This window comes from Oryctolagus cuniculus, chromosome 10, assembly GCF_051225735.1.
Source record: "Oryctolagus cuniculus isolate XC-2025 breed Fujian yellow rabbit chromosome 10, ASM5122573v1, whole genome shotgun sequence".
NCBI lineage: Eukaryota > Metazoa > Chordata > Mammalia > Lagomorpha > Leporidae > Oryctolagus > Oryctolagus cuniculus.
Window position 1 is genome coordinate 116,716,238 of NC_142876.1, and position 15,390 is coordinate 116,731,627.

Consider the following 15,390-nt stretch of genomic DNA (forward strand, 5'->3'; position numbering starts at 1 on the left):
TCTAGTAATTCTACATTTTAAATGGCTGTTGACGATATAAACCGTGTTCCGCAGTTAGAACAGAAACATCTGAAAAGGTCTAGAATGGAAGTGTTTCTGGTTGGATTAATGTATCTTACGGAGCAAACCGCTTCTATGATTGATTTCCCCAGGTTCCAGTTGTTATCAAGTCTTTAGTTCTGTGAACATACTTTTCCTAAAATAGCTGCATTGTTGTGATTAATGCTTATGCAAAAGTGGTTATTAGCAGACTTCAGCTAGCAGTTCCTAAGTTTTTCTTGGGTTGTGTTGATTAGTTCCACTGAAGAACATTAAGATTGTGTTGGCTTGTTTTTACCCTTATCACTTCAAGGGCTAAGCTGTTTAAAATGCAACAGAAACATTTGACCCAGATGAATGCTGGGTACTTGGAAAAATAAACCTGTTACTGTTTCTGTTCTAAAAGCTTATCTTTTAGGTATGTGATGTTTGTGATTTTAAGTTATAATGGAATTGCTTGGTTTTGTTGCGTCTTGTCAGTAGTTGGGAAAAGTGTGTGCTTTCAAAGAAGGCTTGACTGAAATGAATTTGGGCATATTTTGTGGGGCTTGGTTTAGTAGAAGAAAACAGAAGCAAGTTAAACTGGTCGTTTATGACAATAAATGTCTCAAAGATGAAGTAAAGAATGGTTAAACATCAAGGACTATAGCTCCTCTGAAACTAGTTTTTAGTTTAAAATATGCGTCTTTTTTGCTCTAAAGATTAAATAACTTATTGGAAATTAAATTTGACTTTTGCAAAAGTATTAGCTTATTTATGAAATGGAAAATAAAATTAGTGACTTCAAATTATTTTGAGTAGTCCAGGAATAGCAAGTGTATGCTTTTACTACATTTACATTTCAGATGAAACTTTATTAACCTTCTGCTTTAAAAATAGAAAAAATATTAGAAGAGAGAATACTTTAGTTGGCATATTTGGAACATAATAATCCATGCATAGTAATCCTGATCTTGGGAGGAACTTGTTAGTCAAACAGCATGCCTTAACCTTGACTTGCAGAAGAAAATTTTTAATATTGTCTTTGAAAAATAGACTACTATGAAAGTGAGAGGGTTAATGAAATGACAAAATCAAGCTTTGACTTGAAAAGTTTTTTTAAGTTGTGCAGATCATATAAGTTATTTGTTGAAAAATAAATGGTACTTGGAAAATGGCTCTCCTTGAGTGAATTGGAAAATCAGAGAACACTGGCCTAATTTAGGATGAGGTTGTTTAGGGTTTTGATCTTAGAGTATGTAGGTGTATGGATGAGTAGAATTCCTCCTAATTGCTCTTCTGACTGGGTTCAAAGTGTAAAACTAGATATTTGTGTGACAATTCGCTCAGTACTTCTGGTACAGGGCTAAACTATCTTATCTGTAATCCTCATGATAGCAGTGGCTGACTATTTTATCCTTGCCTTAAAGTTGTGAGTAAAAATTAAGCTTAATTACATATTAAAGATTCCATCTTTAATTTCACAATGCTCGAGTCATTCTGCTACTCTTTGTCTCCCAGAATTACTTGTGCAGCTCTCCATGATTTTAGGAGTTAACTTTAGATCTGTTTGCCTTTCTTCTAAAATTACTTCTAGAATCTCCCTTTAAGCAAGGAAAATGTCAAGTGGGTGTTGTTTCTTTGTTATTAGTTTTGGCCCAGGTCATCTAAAGTTTCTTTGGCAAATTACTCACAAACTGTGTTAATTGGCATCACATTCCAATCAGTGTACATAGTATTTTTTGAGGAACACTTGACACATGGTTTTATTTTTAGATCAGATTCTAAGAGATTTTACTTGGTTGGGATTAACAATCCTAAAAGTAGATTAGAATGTAAACATCTTTTTGTGATTGAGATGTTATTTACAATTTTGGTTAATGAATGGGAGGGAATGACAGTGTTTTAAGGGAATGCAGTGTGTGGAATTGCTTCTGAGGATCCTTTTGGATTGGCCAGTGTTGTCGTCTTGCCCTTTCTACCTTTTCGATTTAATTTACCGTCATCTGGTAGCAAGAGTTAAGTACCACAGTTTTAGTCCAGATGCTCTCTTTATTTTCCTCCGGCCTGCTGTGGAAGTTATAGTAGTCTGACTTCTTGGAAGCTACAAAATATCAGGCATTATACACACACACACCCACACACACACATATAAAAAGATTTATTTATTTATTTGAAAGGCAGAGTTACAGAGAGGTCGAGGCAGGTTGAGAGACAGAGAGAAGAGGAGAGGAGGGGAGGGGAGGGAAGACAGAGCACTGGAGCTGGACTGATCCGAAGCCAGGAGCCAGGAGTTTCTTTTGGGTCTCCCATGTCGCGACGTGCAGAGGCCAAGAACTTGGGCTGTCTGCTGCTGTTTTTCCAGGCCATAGCAGAGAGCTGGATCAGAAGTGGATCATCCAGGAATCAAACTGGTGCCCATATGGGATGCTGGCACTGCAGGTGGTGGCTTTACATACTACACCATGGTGCTGGCCCTCAGGGATTATGTTTGGACAGAATATTTTCCATTCCTCATCACTATGGGTTTCTGTGGAAGAGTCAGGCTAGTTAATGATTAATATGTCTTTATAATTGAATTTCATCCCCATTGTAGGCACGGTTTTTTTTTTTTTTTTTTTCCCTGAGATTTAATTTATTTGAAAGGCAGAGAGAGAGAGAGAGAGAGAGAGAGAGAGAGATCTTCCATCCTCTGGCTCACTCCCCAAATGGCAGCAATGGCTAGGGCTGTTCTAGGCTGAAGTCAGGAGGCAGAAGCTTCTTCTGGGTCTTCCATGTGGGTGCAGGGACCCAAGAATTTGAGCCATCTTCCAGTCTCCAACTAAAACTGGACCAGGCCAAAGCCAGAAGCCAGCAGTTCCATCCTGGGCTCCACATGATGTGAAAGGGGCCCAAGCATTTGCTGCTTTCCCAGGCACATGAGCAGAAAACTAATTCCAAGTAGAGTAGCCTGGACTCTGGTGCCCATATGGGATGCAGGCATTGCAGCTGGCAGCTTAACCCACTGTGCCACAAAGCCACAGGCATTTGTTTTACATTCAAGTAGATTTTAACCTCCATCCTTGGAGCTAGTGTTGCAGTGGAGTGGTTTCAGCCGCTGCTTGGGACACTTGCATCCCATATCGGAGTGGCAGTTTGAGTCCTGGCTGCTCTGCTTCCAAGCCAGTTCCCTGCTAATATGCCTGGGAAAGCAGCAGAAGATGGCCCACGTGCTTAGGTCCCTGTCATGTATGTGGAGACCAGGATAGAGTTGCTGGTTCCTTGTTTTGTACTGGTCCAGTCCCTGTTGTTCTGGCCATTTGGAGAACGAACCAGCAGATGGAAGATCTCATTCTCCTGTCTGTCTCTCTGTCTCCCTCTCTCTGTAACACTGCATTTCAAATAAATAAAATAAATCCATTCTTTACCTAGGTTTGGAATAGATGACATTCTGAATTTTTCCTTGGAAGAGCACAACTTTTGCTTTCTGTGAAAAATCTAATTGGAAGCTCAGAGTTTCTGGAAGAGGCATTTCCCTGGATCCAGAGAGATCGTTCAGAAAGAAGTGCCCACTTCTGTTTAAGAAAATTTGTTTACAATAGAAAAAGCCAGAAACAATTTAAGTGAACAACAACAGTAAAATGATTGTGTAAACTGTTGGACCCCTTGATAGGACATTGTGTTTTTCTGGTAATAGGACATGTTTGAAGCATTTATGATGTGTGCTATGGTTTGAATATGATTTGGCCCCCAAACTCTTGCAGATGTTTAAACCCAGAGTCATAAGTTATTGGTACCAAGAGGCTAAAAACTTAATGTGGTTATGGTGTTTAGGAGGTAGGACCTGTGGGAGATCCGTAGGTCATTGGGGTCATGCCCTTGGAAGGTAGTTCTTGCTGGAAGATTATTATAAGAGCCTGAGTTTTGGCCCAGCTACTCTTGCTGCTTCCTGGCTTGCCATGTGATCTTTACTCTGCCTACACTCTACCATTGCTATCCACCACCATTGCAAAAGCCAAACCAATGGGGGAACCTGATCTTGACTTGAACTTTTGGAAACTGGTCTAAAATAATGTTTTTTTATTTTTATTTTTATTTTTTTGCCAGGCAGAGTTAGATAGTGAGAGAGAGACAGAGGGAGAGTTATAGACAGTGAGAAGAGACAGAGAAAAAGGTCTTCCGGTCTTCCTTCTGTTGGTTCACTCTCCTAATAGCCGCTATGGCTGGTACGCTGCGCTGATCCGAAGCCAGGAGCTGGGTACTTCTTCCCGGTCTCCCATGTGGGTGCAGGGACCCAAGCACTTGGGCCATCTTCCACTGCCCTCCCGGGCCACAGCAGAGAGCTAGACTGGAAGAGGAGCAACGGGGACTAGAACCTGGCGCCCCAACCGGGGCTAGAACCCGGGGTGCCGGCGCCACAGGCGGAGGATTAGCCTAGTGAGCCGTGGCGCCGAATTAATGTTTTTTGTGAAACTAGTTGCTTCAGGTATTTTGTTGTAGTAATAAAAAGCTGACTAGTATAACATGAAAAATGCTGAATGCAAAATTAGGTTTCTGAAATGATTGCTTCAAACTTAAAACAATGAAATGGATGAACCTTGAAAACAGTAAGGCAGAAAAGACTATATAAAATGATTCCATTTGTGTGAGAAGTCCAGAATAGGCAAATCCATAGAAACAGAAAGTAGATTAGGGGCTGGGGGAAGTGGAGAATGGGCCATGGTTGTGTTAAGAGTTTCTTTTTGGGGCTGGCGCCATGGCTCACTAGGCTAATCCTCTGCCTTGCGGCACCGGCACACGGGGTTCTAGTCCCGGTCGGGGCGCCGGATTCTGTCCCGGTTGCCCCTCTTCCAGGCCAGCTCTCTGCTGTGGCCCGGGAGTGCAGTGGAGGATGGCCCAAGTGCTTGGGCCCTGCAACCAATGGGAGACCAGGAGAAGCACCTGGCTCCTGCCTTTGGATCAGCGCGGTGTGCCGGCCGCAGTGGCCATTGGAGGGTGAACCAACGGCAAAGGAAGACCTTTCTCTCTGTCTCTCTCTCACTGTCCACTCTGCCTGTCAAAAAAAAAAAAAGTTTCTTTTTGATAAAAAGATAAAAATGTGATAAAAAGATAAAAATGGGATAAAAATGTTCTCAAGTTGATGGAGTTGGATGCGCAACTCTGAATATAATAAACTATTGAGTTTTGCACTTTTTTTTTTCTTTTTTTTTTTTTTGACAGGCAGAGTGGACAGTGAGAGAGAGAGACAGAGAGAAAGGTCTTCCTTTGCCGTTGGTTCACCCTCCAATGGCCGCCGCGGCCGGCGCGCTGCGGCCGGCGCACCGCGCTGATCCGATGGCAGGAGCCAGGAGCCAGGTGCTTTTCCTGGTCTCCCATGGGGTGCAGGGCCCAAGCACCTGGGCCATCCTCCACTGCACTCCCTGGCCACAGCAGAGGGCTGGCCTGGAAGAGGGGCAACCGGGACAGAATCCGGTGCCCCGACCGGGACTAGAACCCGGTGTGCCGGCGCCGCTAGGCGGAGGATTAGCCTGTTGAGCCGCGGCGCCGGCCCGAGTTTTGCACTTTCAATGAGCATGCTATGCAGTATGTGAGTCTCATATCAAGCTATTACAAAAAATTTACACATGGAAAGAAAATACATGTAGATGTTACCAATGATTGTTAACAGTAGAAATCATAGCTTTCTTCTACTTGTTTATTTAAAGATTTATTTATTTATTTGAAAGGCAGAGTTACAGAGAGGAAGAAGCAGAGAGATAGAGGTCTTCCATCCTCTGGTGTACTGCACAAATGGCTGAAATGGCCAGGCTGAAGCCAGGAGCCAGCAGCTTTCTTTTGTCTGCCATGTGGGTGAAGGGGTCCAAGCACTTGGACCATCTTCTGCTGCTTTCCCAGGTGCATTAATAGGGAGCTGGATGGGAAGTAGAGCAGGTAGGACTTGGAACTGGCGCCTATACAGGATGTCAGCGCTGCAGGTGGCAGCTTAACTCCACTACACCACAGCAGCTGCAGCTTATAATTTAACTCTTTATATTCTGTACTTCCCAAATATGTTCTTTCTCTCTCTCTCTCTCTCTTTTTTTTTTTTTTTTTTTTTTTTTGACAGGCAGAGTGGACAGTGAGAGAGAGAGACAGAGAGAAAGGTCTTCCTTTGCCGTTGGTTTACCCTCCAATGGCTGCTGCGGCCGGCACGCTGTACTGATCTGATGGCAGGAGCCAGGTGCTTCTCCTGGTCTCCCATGGGGTGCAGGGCCCAAGGACTTGGGCCATCCTCCACTGCACTCCCTGGCCACAGCAGAGAGCTGGCCTGGGAGAGGGGCAACCGGGACAGAATCCGGCGCTCCGACCGGGACTAGAACCCGGTGTGCCGACGCCACAAGGTGGAGGATTAGCCTAGTGAGCCGTGGCGCCGGCCCCAAATATGTTCTCTGAATATATTGCTTTCATAATATAAAAATTAGTTTAAGTGAATTATTTTCATGGTATGGACCCTTACATCACTCTGTTCAGTCACTTGTCAGAATTCGTTGACAATTAGATTTTTGACCAGGTTTCAGCTCCTTTCTGCCGCTCCAGATTAGTTCAGGTTTTTATTACTATTTGCGTAAATTATTCTGAGAACTTCTGAACTGAACTCTTTTTTTCCCCATTCTTTTATTTTGTTTGAAACGAGCCAGGATGCAAGCCTGGGTACTCTGATACTGGATGCCGGTGTCCCATGCAGCATCACCAGGTACCTGCTTCTGAACTCCCTTTTTCTGATGAGAATGCATTTTTCACTTTACTGCCAGTTTCACTAAAAATTAAGTTGCTGCAGATTCTTTTTGTTGTTATTGTTAAAGATTTGTTTATTTATTTGAAAGGCAGGGTTACAGAGGACAGATCTTCCATCTGCTGGTTTATTTCCCAAATGGGTGCAGTGGCTGGAGCTGGACCAGGATGGAGCTAGACCAGGCTGAAGCCAGGAGCCCAGAGCTTCTTCCAGATCTCCTGTGGGCTTGCAGGGGCGCAAGAACTTGGGTTATCCTCTGCTGCTGCTTTCTCAGGCTCTTTAGCAGGGAGCTAGATTGGAAGTGGAGCAGCCAGGTCTCGAACAGATGCCATATGGAATGTTGGCATCACAGGAGGTGACTTTGTCTGCTTTGCTGTAATGCTGGCCTCTCTGCAGATTCTTAAAAATTAAATTTATTGGCCGGCGCCGCAGCTCACTAGGCTAATCCTCCGCCTCGCGGCACCGGCACACCGGGTTCTGGTCCTGGTCAGGGTGCTGGATTCTGTCCCGGTTACCCCTCTTTCAGGCCAGCTCTCTGCTGTGGCCAGGGAGTGCAGTGGAGGATGGCCCAAGTGCTTGGGCCCTGCACCCCATGGGAGACCAGGAGAAGCACCTGGCTCCTGCCATTGGATCAGCGTGGTGCGCCGGCTGCAGTGCGCCGGCCGCGGCGGCCATTGGAGGGTGAACCAACAGCAAAGGAAGACCTTTCTGTCTCTCTCACTGTCCACTCTGCCTGTCAAAAAAAAAATTAAATTTATTTTTCTTTAGTAGATAATACTTGTGGTCACATACCTTGAAATTCAAAGGATACAGACAGTTACAATGTGCAGAGTAATTAATTCTACTTTATTTGTTCTTTGGAAAAAAAACCCCACTCTTTTATTCTAGATTTTTTTCCTTTTTTAAAAAAATTTTTAATTTAAAGTAAGGATTTAGTTTTTATTTACTTGAGGGGCAGTGTTATACAGAGAGAAGGATAGAGAGAAAGAGAGCGAGATCTTCCATCCACTGGTTCACTCCCCAAATGGGCACAACAGCTGGGGCTAGGCCAGGTTGAAGCCAGGAACTAGGAGATTCTTCTGGGTCTCCTACTTGGGTACAGGGGCCCCAGGTGCATCAACAGGGTGCCAGATCAGAAGTGGAGCAGCCAGGTCTTGAACTGCTGACCGTATGGGACACTGGCATTGAAGGCAGAGGCTTAACCTGCTATGCCACAGCACTGGCCCCTCTTCTTTTTTTTAAGGATTAAAAAATTTATCTACTTGAAAGGCAGAATGACAGAGAGGGGAGAGATCTTCCATCTGTTGGTTCACTCCCCAGTAACCACAATAGCAAGACTGGGCTGGGCCAAAGCCAGGAGCCTGGAATTCCATGTGGGTCTCATACGTGGGTGATGGGGCCCTAAACATTTGGGCTATCTGTTGATGCTTTCCTAGGTGCATTAGCAGGGTGTTGGGTCAAGCAGCTGGGACTTAAATTGGCACTCTAGTAAGGGATGCTTGCATTGAAAGTGGCGGCTTAATCCATTGTGCCACAAAGCTGGCCCTTAGATATTTTTCCCGTGAATTTTACCTATTTGAGAGTCAGAGAGAGAGAGAGAGGTGAAAAAGTGCACGCGTGCGTGCGCACACACACTCACACACTCACTCACTCACTTACTTTCCAGGTGCTGGTTCACTGTCCAAATGCTTGTAATAGTGGTGGGCAAGAGCCAGAGCTGAAGATGAGAGCTGGGAATACTGTCCAGGTTTCACTTTGCTGGGAGAAACCCAGTTCTTTGAGCCATCACAGCTTTCAAGGTTTGCATTGGCAGGAAGCTGGAGTCCAGGGCTGCAGCTGGGAATCAAACCCAGGTACTCCCAAGTGAGATGAGAGCATCTTTATTACTAGGTTCGACATCTGCTGCCCTTTGTTTCATAAAGGGAAATCCATTGTGGGGTTTTTATGAATCCTTTTTTGTGATGGCATGAGAATATTCAAGTATAAATGTACTGGCATTACTTTATTCAAATTTTACAGGAGTCTCCTTTGTCTACTAGATTGAGGCAGTTCTGCTTCTGTGTCTTGCTCATAAGTCTTGTGCATATTATGTATGTTTAGCACAATTGTTGTCAGAAGCCAGTTTTTAGGCACCTAGTAAGTGCATGCTGCTGTATTTGGTATGGAATGAATAAAGCAAACTCCTGCCTTCAAGGATCTTACCTAATGGAGAGAAACTGCGTGATTTCCACACTCTGCGTTGTTCCTCTTTTAAGAGCCATTTCAAGAACCATCTTCTAAAACATCATTTCCTGACCTTTGTTCCTCCTTCCCTTTCACTAATGTTATTCTTCTTAAGCTCCTCCTTAAAATCCTCTGCATTGGTTTTTCTTATGACCATCATCAAATAGTCATTGGTAAGTTTATTATCTCATTAATTATTCTCAACTTGATGCTTCCTGCTTAATGGTTAATTCCTTATTTTTTGATATTTGGGGAAAAAATTTCTGCTTGAGGCTGATGGACCTGTGTGCCTCAGTGAAAGTAGTTGAATCTGTTTTTGTTTCTAAAGATTTATTTATTTGAAAGGCAGAATTACAGAAAGGCAGAGGCAGAGAGAGAGAGAGAGAGAGAGAGATCTCTGCTCCCCAGACTGCCGCAATGGGAGCTGGGCTGATCTAAAGCCAGGAGTCAGGAGTTTCTTCTGGTTCTCCCACATGGGTTCAGGGGCCCAAGTGGGTGAGCCATCTTTACTGCTTTCACAGGCCATAGCAGAAAGCTGGATCAAAATGGAGCGGCCAGGACACGAACTGGTGCCTGTATCTGTATGGGATGTCCTCAGGTGGTGCTAAGCCACGGTGTTGGCCCCTTGATTCTTTTTTTTTTTTTTTTTTTTTTGATTTATTTACTTACTTGAAAGGCAATTACAGAGATGTGGAGGTGGGGTGACATGGTGGGGAGGGAAAAAGAGGTCTTCCATCCAGTGGTTTACTCCCCAGTTGGCCGCAAGGGCTGGAGCTGGGCAGATCGGAAACCAGGAGTCTGGAGCGTCTTTAGGATCTCCCAAGTGGGTGCAGGGGCCCAAGGACTTGGGCCATCTTCTACTGCTTTCCCAGGCCATAGCAGAGAGCTGGATTAGAAGTGGAGTAGCCGGGACTAGAACCGGTGCCTATATGAGGTGCTGGCATTGCAGGTGGTGGCTTTACCCGCTATGCCACAGCACTGTCCCCAGTAATTGAATCTAAATCATAACACTTTACTATTAGTTGTTTTTATTTTTTTATTTGAGAGAGAGTGAGCTCTTATTTATTTATTTATTTTTTGGTTAAAGATTTATTTATTTGCTCGAAAGGCAGAGTTACACAGAGAGGCAGAGGCAAAGAGAGAGAGAGGTCTTCCACCTGCTGGTTCACTCCCCAGATGGCTGCAACATCCAGAGTTATGCCGATCTGAAGCCAGGAGCTTCTTCTGGGTCTCCTACATGGTTGCAGGGGCCCAAGGACTTGGGCCATCTTCTGCTGCTTTTCCAGGCCATAGCAGAGAGCTGGACAGGAAGTGGAGCAGCTGGGACTCCAACCAGTGCCCATATGGGATGCCAGCGCCACAAGTGGCGGCTTTGCCTGCTATGCCACTTGCCAGCCCTGAGAGAGAGCTTTTCTATCTACTGGTTCATTTCCCGAATGCTCACAACAGTGGGATTGGACCAGGCTGATGGCAGGAGCCTGGAACTCAGTCAGGGTCACCCACATCGGTGGCAGTGATCCAAGTAATGATGCCATCACCTGCTGCCTTTCAGGGAGGAGCAGCCAGGATCCAAACGGTGGCCATGTGGGATGCTGGTGCCACAGGCTTAGCACAGGTTTAGCACACTATGCCGCTGCGCTGGCCCCCGAGGAATTTTCCGTCTGGTGGTTCACTTCCTAAATGGCTGCAATGGCCAGCATTGGTCCAGGCTTAAGACAGGAGCTTTATCCTGGTCTCCCATGTGGGTGGCAGTAGCCCAAACACTTGGGCATCTTATGCTGCAAAAACCCAGGCCATTAACAGGGAGCTGGATTGGAAGTGGAGCAGCCAGGACTCCAACCAGCACTGGTGTGGGATGTCTGCATCTCATGTGGTGGCTTAAACTACTGTGCTAAAATGCTGGCTCCCCTAATACTGGGTTTTGTAAGGCTTTTTATTTTATTTTAAAATGATTTGTGCAAATGCTCTTAGGTGCTGTTCGTTGCAGACTTTATGTGTGCTTATTGTAATATTTTAGTGAAGTATTTGTTCACCTCTCTCATCTCTTAACAGACTATGTGTTAATCACTTTTGAATACTCAGGAGTTTAGCACAGTGACTGGCCTCTGATTGCAGTTCAATCTATTGAATGTAAGGTGCTAAGTTACTGCTAGGATGTAAAATGATGAAGTCACTTACTTTTTAAAAAAGATTTGTTTTATTTGAAAGACAAAATTGCAGGGGACAGAGTCAGGGAGAGGAGAGATCTTCCATCCACTAGTTCACTCTGCAGATGGCCACAACAGCCAGGGCTGGGCCAGGCCAAAGCCAGGAGCCAGGAGCTTCATCAGGGTTTCCCACGTGGGTGCAGGGGCCCAATTACTTGGGTCAGTCTTTCTGCTCTCCCAGGCCATTAGCAGGGAGTGGGGTTGGAAAAGGAGCAAACCGCTTTTTGATTGTGTGTGCTTTGGGTATTTGTGTTAATGTTGTATTTTGGAAAGGGATCTGTTTATTTTAAAATTAATGATTGTTGCCTCAATGAAGAGATGGTGACTTGGAGATGAAAAGAAGAATTGGGGTTTTAAAAAAGAATTCCGGGGGCCTGGCACTGTGGCTTAGCTGGTGAAGCCATCGCCTGCAGTACTGGCATCCCGTATGAGTCAAGGCTGCTCTACTTCCAGTCCAGCTCTCTGCTATAGCCTGGGGAAGCAGTAGAAGATGGTCCAGTTCCTGGGCCCCTGCACCCACGTGGGAGACCAAGGAAACTCCAGGCTCCTGGCTTTGGATGGGTCCAGCTGCGGCTGTTGCGATCATCTGGGGAGTGAACCAGAGGATGGAAGTCTCTCTCTCTCTCTCTCTCTCTCTCTCTCTCTGTCTTTCTCTATCTCTGCCTCTGCCTCTCTGTAACTCTGTCTTTCAAGTAAATCAATGAATCTTGGAAAAAAAAAGTTCGGTCAGAGTGGTTTGAAATGATAAACTCACTTGTGGTGAGAATTAAAAATTGAAATGCTCCAGACATTTTTCACTTTGAAACTGGTTGTTTTACCATAATTGTTATTTTTTTTTTTTTTACAACTAGGTCATTTTAAACTTGTATTTTAAAATTAACTGTGCCTTGAGATGTTAGAATCTATTTTCTAAACTTAGGCAGACCCCACTTGCCAACTTTTAGAATGGTAGAAGTAGCACATTTGTTAATTTGCTTTTATGTTGGCCAGTCATTTGATGAAATTACAAGTTTGTGGTCAGAAATTGAGAAAGAGGAGTGAGGAAACCCAAAATATTGACACACCAAGACCAACTTGCAGTGCATCAGAATGACCTTTTGGACTGGTTGGGAAACTAGCATAAGCCTTTTCCAAACTAGACTTAGGTTTCCTACCTTAGATGAGATGGGTATTGGAACATGTTTGTTCAGCAGGCAAGTTTTATGTGTGAGGATAATTTTTCTCCAGTATTCTTCAGTTGTGTGGACAGTTGAATTTAAAAAATAAAACATATACTCCCTTGGACTTAGTAATCTGTCCATCTGTCAGATGGACCAGGGCTGAACTGAATTATGAAATGAAGAGAGAGTGAACTCAGTAGAGTCACATTAAAAGCATTTTAAAATATGGTTCTTCAGCCGGCGCCGTGGCTCACTAGGCTAATCCTCCGCCTAGCGGCGCCGGCACACCGGGTTCTAGTCCCGGTCGGGGCGCCGGATTCTGTCCCGGTTGCCCCTCTTCCAGGCCAGCTCTCTGCTGTGGCCAGGGAAGTGCAGTGGAGGATGGCCCAGGTGCTTGGGCCCTGCACCCCATGGGAGACCAGGAAAAGCACCCGGCTCCTGGCTCCTGCCATCGGATCAGTGCGGTGCGCCGGCCGCAGCGCGCTGGCCGCGGCGGCCATTGGAGGGTGAACCAACGGCAAAGGAAGACCTTTCTCTCTGTCTCTCTCTCTCACTGTCCACTCTGCCTGTCAAAAAAAAAAAAAATAAAATAAAATAAAATATGGTTCTTCAGCTGTTTTTTTTTTTCCTGCTAAAAATATTTTTTAACAATATAGGCCGTTTCAGCCACCATTCCTCACATTGAACCTATGTTCTCATGATAGGCAGATCTTTTCTTTGTCATTCTCAGTTCTCCCAAGCCTTTATAGTTTGACCATCTCACAGTTGAGTGTGTGTGTGTTTTTCCCCTTTGGTAAAGATACATTTTAAAAAAATTAAGCTAATGATAATTATAGCTTACCCTTATTGAGTAGCTACTAACTGCCATGTTCTTTTAAAGAGTTTATCTTAATTCATTATTTCTTATGAACAGACTGGTGATGTAGTACATTGTTACCTTAATTTTTTTTTTTTTAATTTATTTGACAGCGTTATAGACAGTGAGAGAGAGAGACAGAAAGGTCTTCCTTCCTTTGGTTCACTCTCCAAATGGCCGCTATGACCCGTACTGCGCCAATCCGAAGCCAGGAGCCAGGTGCTTCTTCCTGGTCTCCCATGTGGGTGCAGGGGCCCAAGTACTTGGGGCATCCTCCACTGCCCTCCTGGGTCACAGCAGAGAGCTGGACTGGAAGAGGAACAACTGGAACTAGAACCCGGTGCCCATAAGGGATGCCAGCGCTGCAGGCAGAGGATTAACCAAGTGAGCCATGGCACTGGCCCTGTTACCTTAATTTTAAAAGGAAGAAATAGAAAAGAGAGAGAGGGAGCAAATACCCAAAATACAGGGCATCTCCATAATGGGAACTTAAAGGGATTTTTTTTTTTTTTTGACAGGCAGAGTGGACAGTGAGAGAGAGAGACAGAGAGAAAGGTCTTCCTTTGCCGTTGGTTCACCCTCCAATGGCCGCTGCGGCTGGCGCACTGCGCTGATCCGATGGCAGGAGCCAGGAGCCAGGTGCTTTTCCTGGTCTCCCATGGGGTGCAGGGCCCAAGCACCTGGGCCATCCTCCACTGCACTCCCTGGCCACAGCAGAGAGCTGGCCTGGAAGAGGGGCAACCGGGACAGAATCCGGCGCCCCGACCGGGACTAGAACCTGGTGTGCCGGCGCCGCTAGACGGAGGATTAGCCTAGTGAGCCGCGGCGCCGGCCAAAGGGATTTTTGAGAATATTTTTTGACTCCATCTTGTCTTCACTTTAGACTTAAACTGTAGTTGTGATGCAAATGTTCTAAGTGGGTGTTTTTGTTAGGTTTCAGAGAATGACTTCTTTATACTTTTCTTTCTTCTTTCCTTCCCTCCTTCCTTCCTTCCTTTCTTCCTTCTTTCTTCTTTCTTTCTCTCTTTCATTCTTTTTTTTTTTTTTTTTTTTTTTTGACAGGCAGAGTGGACAGTGAGAGAGAGAGACAGAGAGAAAGGTCTTCCTTTGCCATTGGTTCACTCTCCAATGGCTGCCGCGGCCGGCACGCCGCGCTGATCCGATGGCAGGAGCCAGGTGCTTCTCCTGGTCTCCCATGGGGTGCAGGGCCGGGACGCGGCGCCGGCCGTCTCCTCTGTCTTTCAAATAAATAAAATAATGAAAGAATGAATGAAAGAGCCGGCGCCGCGGCTCACTAGGCTAATCCTCTGCCTTGCGGTGCCGGCACACCGGGTTCTAGTCCCAGTCGGGGCGCCGGATTCTGTCCCGGTTGCCCCTCTTCCAGGCCAGCTCTCTGCTATGGCCCGGGAGTGCAATGGAGGATGGCCCAGGTCCTTGGGCCCTGCACCCCATGGGAGACCAGGAGAAGCACCTGGCTCCTGCCTTTGGATCAGTGCGGTGTGCCGGCTGCAGCGCGGCGGCCATTGGAGGGTGAACCAACGGCAAAGGAAGACCTTTCTCTCTGTCTCTCTCACTGTCCACTCTCTGCCTGTTTAAAAAAAAAGAAAAAAGAAAAAAGAAAGAACGAGGAGTTATAGAGAGGTAAAGAGAGAGAGAGAGATCTTCCATTCTGCTGGTCGGACTTTAACCCACTGCGCCACCAGCGCTGGCCCCTACTTTATACTTTTCTTTGTGAGCTGCAGAGTCTATGCAGAGTCTATTTCCTTATTAGTGATGTAGGACTTAATCTACACAATTTATTTAGCTAGATTATAGAATTAAGGGCAGAGATCAAATCTTTTTTTTTTTTTTTTAAGGGAAAGGGTTTATTGTAGAAAACTCAACAGACCAGAGGGAAGGGGCAAAGGAGAAAGAGAGGGAAGTAGAGGGTAGAGAGAGAGAGACAGAGATCAGCAGAGAGAGACATGTGTTCAGGAGCAAGTCCTTTTAAAACTTTGCCAGGGGGCGGGCAGGGAAGAAGGAGCAGGGAATCCCATTAGGAGGGGGGGTGGAGCTTGACACAGGTGATTGGGCCATGTGGCCACCTGGCTTCCAGCAGTGGGGGGGGGGGGGCTAGAGCCTAGGATGGTGTAAGGGTGTACATGGTGCCATAGATAAGACTGCACCATTTCCCCA

The 15,390-nt window shown here is 45.6% G+C and overlaps 1 protein-coding gene across 20 annotated transcripts in view; it reads left to right on the forward strand.

Moving 5' to 3' along the window:
* The window catches only part of RAF1 (Raf-1 proto-oncogene, serine/threonine kinase), a 91,962-nt gene that overhangs the window by 1,891 nt on the left and 74,681 nt on the right, over nucleotides 1-15,390 (forward strand). For 9 of the 20 annotated variants that reach the window (XM_089306628.1, XM_051851723.3, XM_089306630.1 and 6 more), the window contains exon 2: nucleotides 6,675-6,730. The exons of the other annotated variants lie outside the window; for them this stretch is intronic. In XM_089306628.1, coding sequence (XP_089162754.1) covers nucleotides 6,703-6,730 — 28 coding nt within the window. In that variant the 5' untranslated portion in view covers nucleotides 6,675-6,702. The remainder of the gene's footprint in view (nucleotides 1-6,674; nucleotides 6,731-15,390) is intronic. 20 annotated transcript variants of the gene reach the window in all.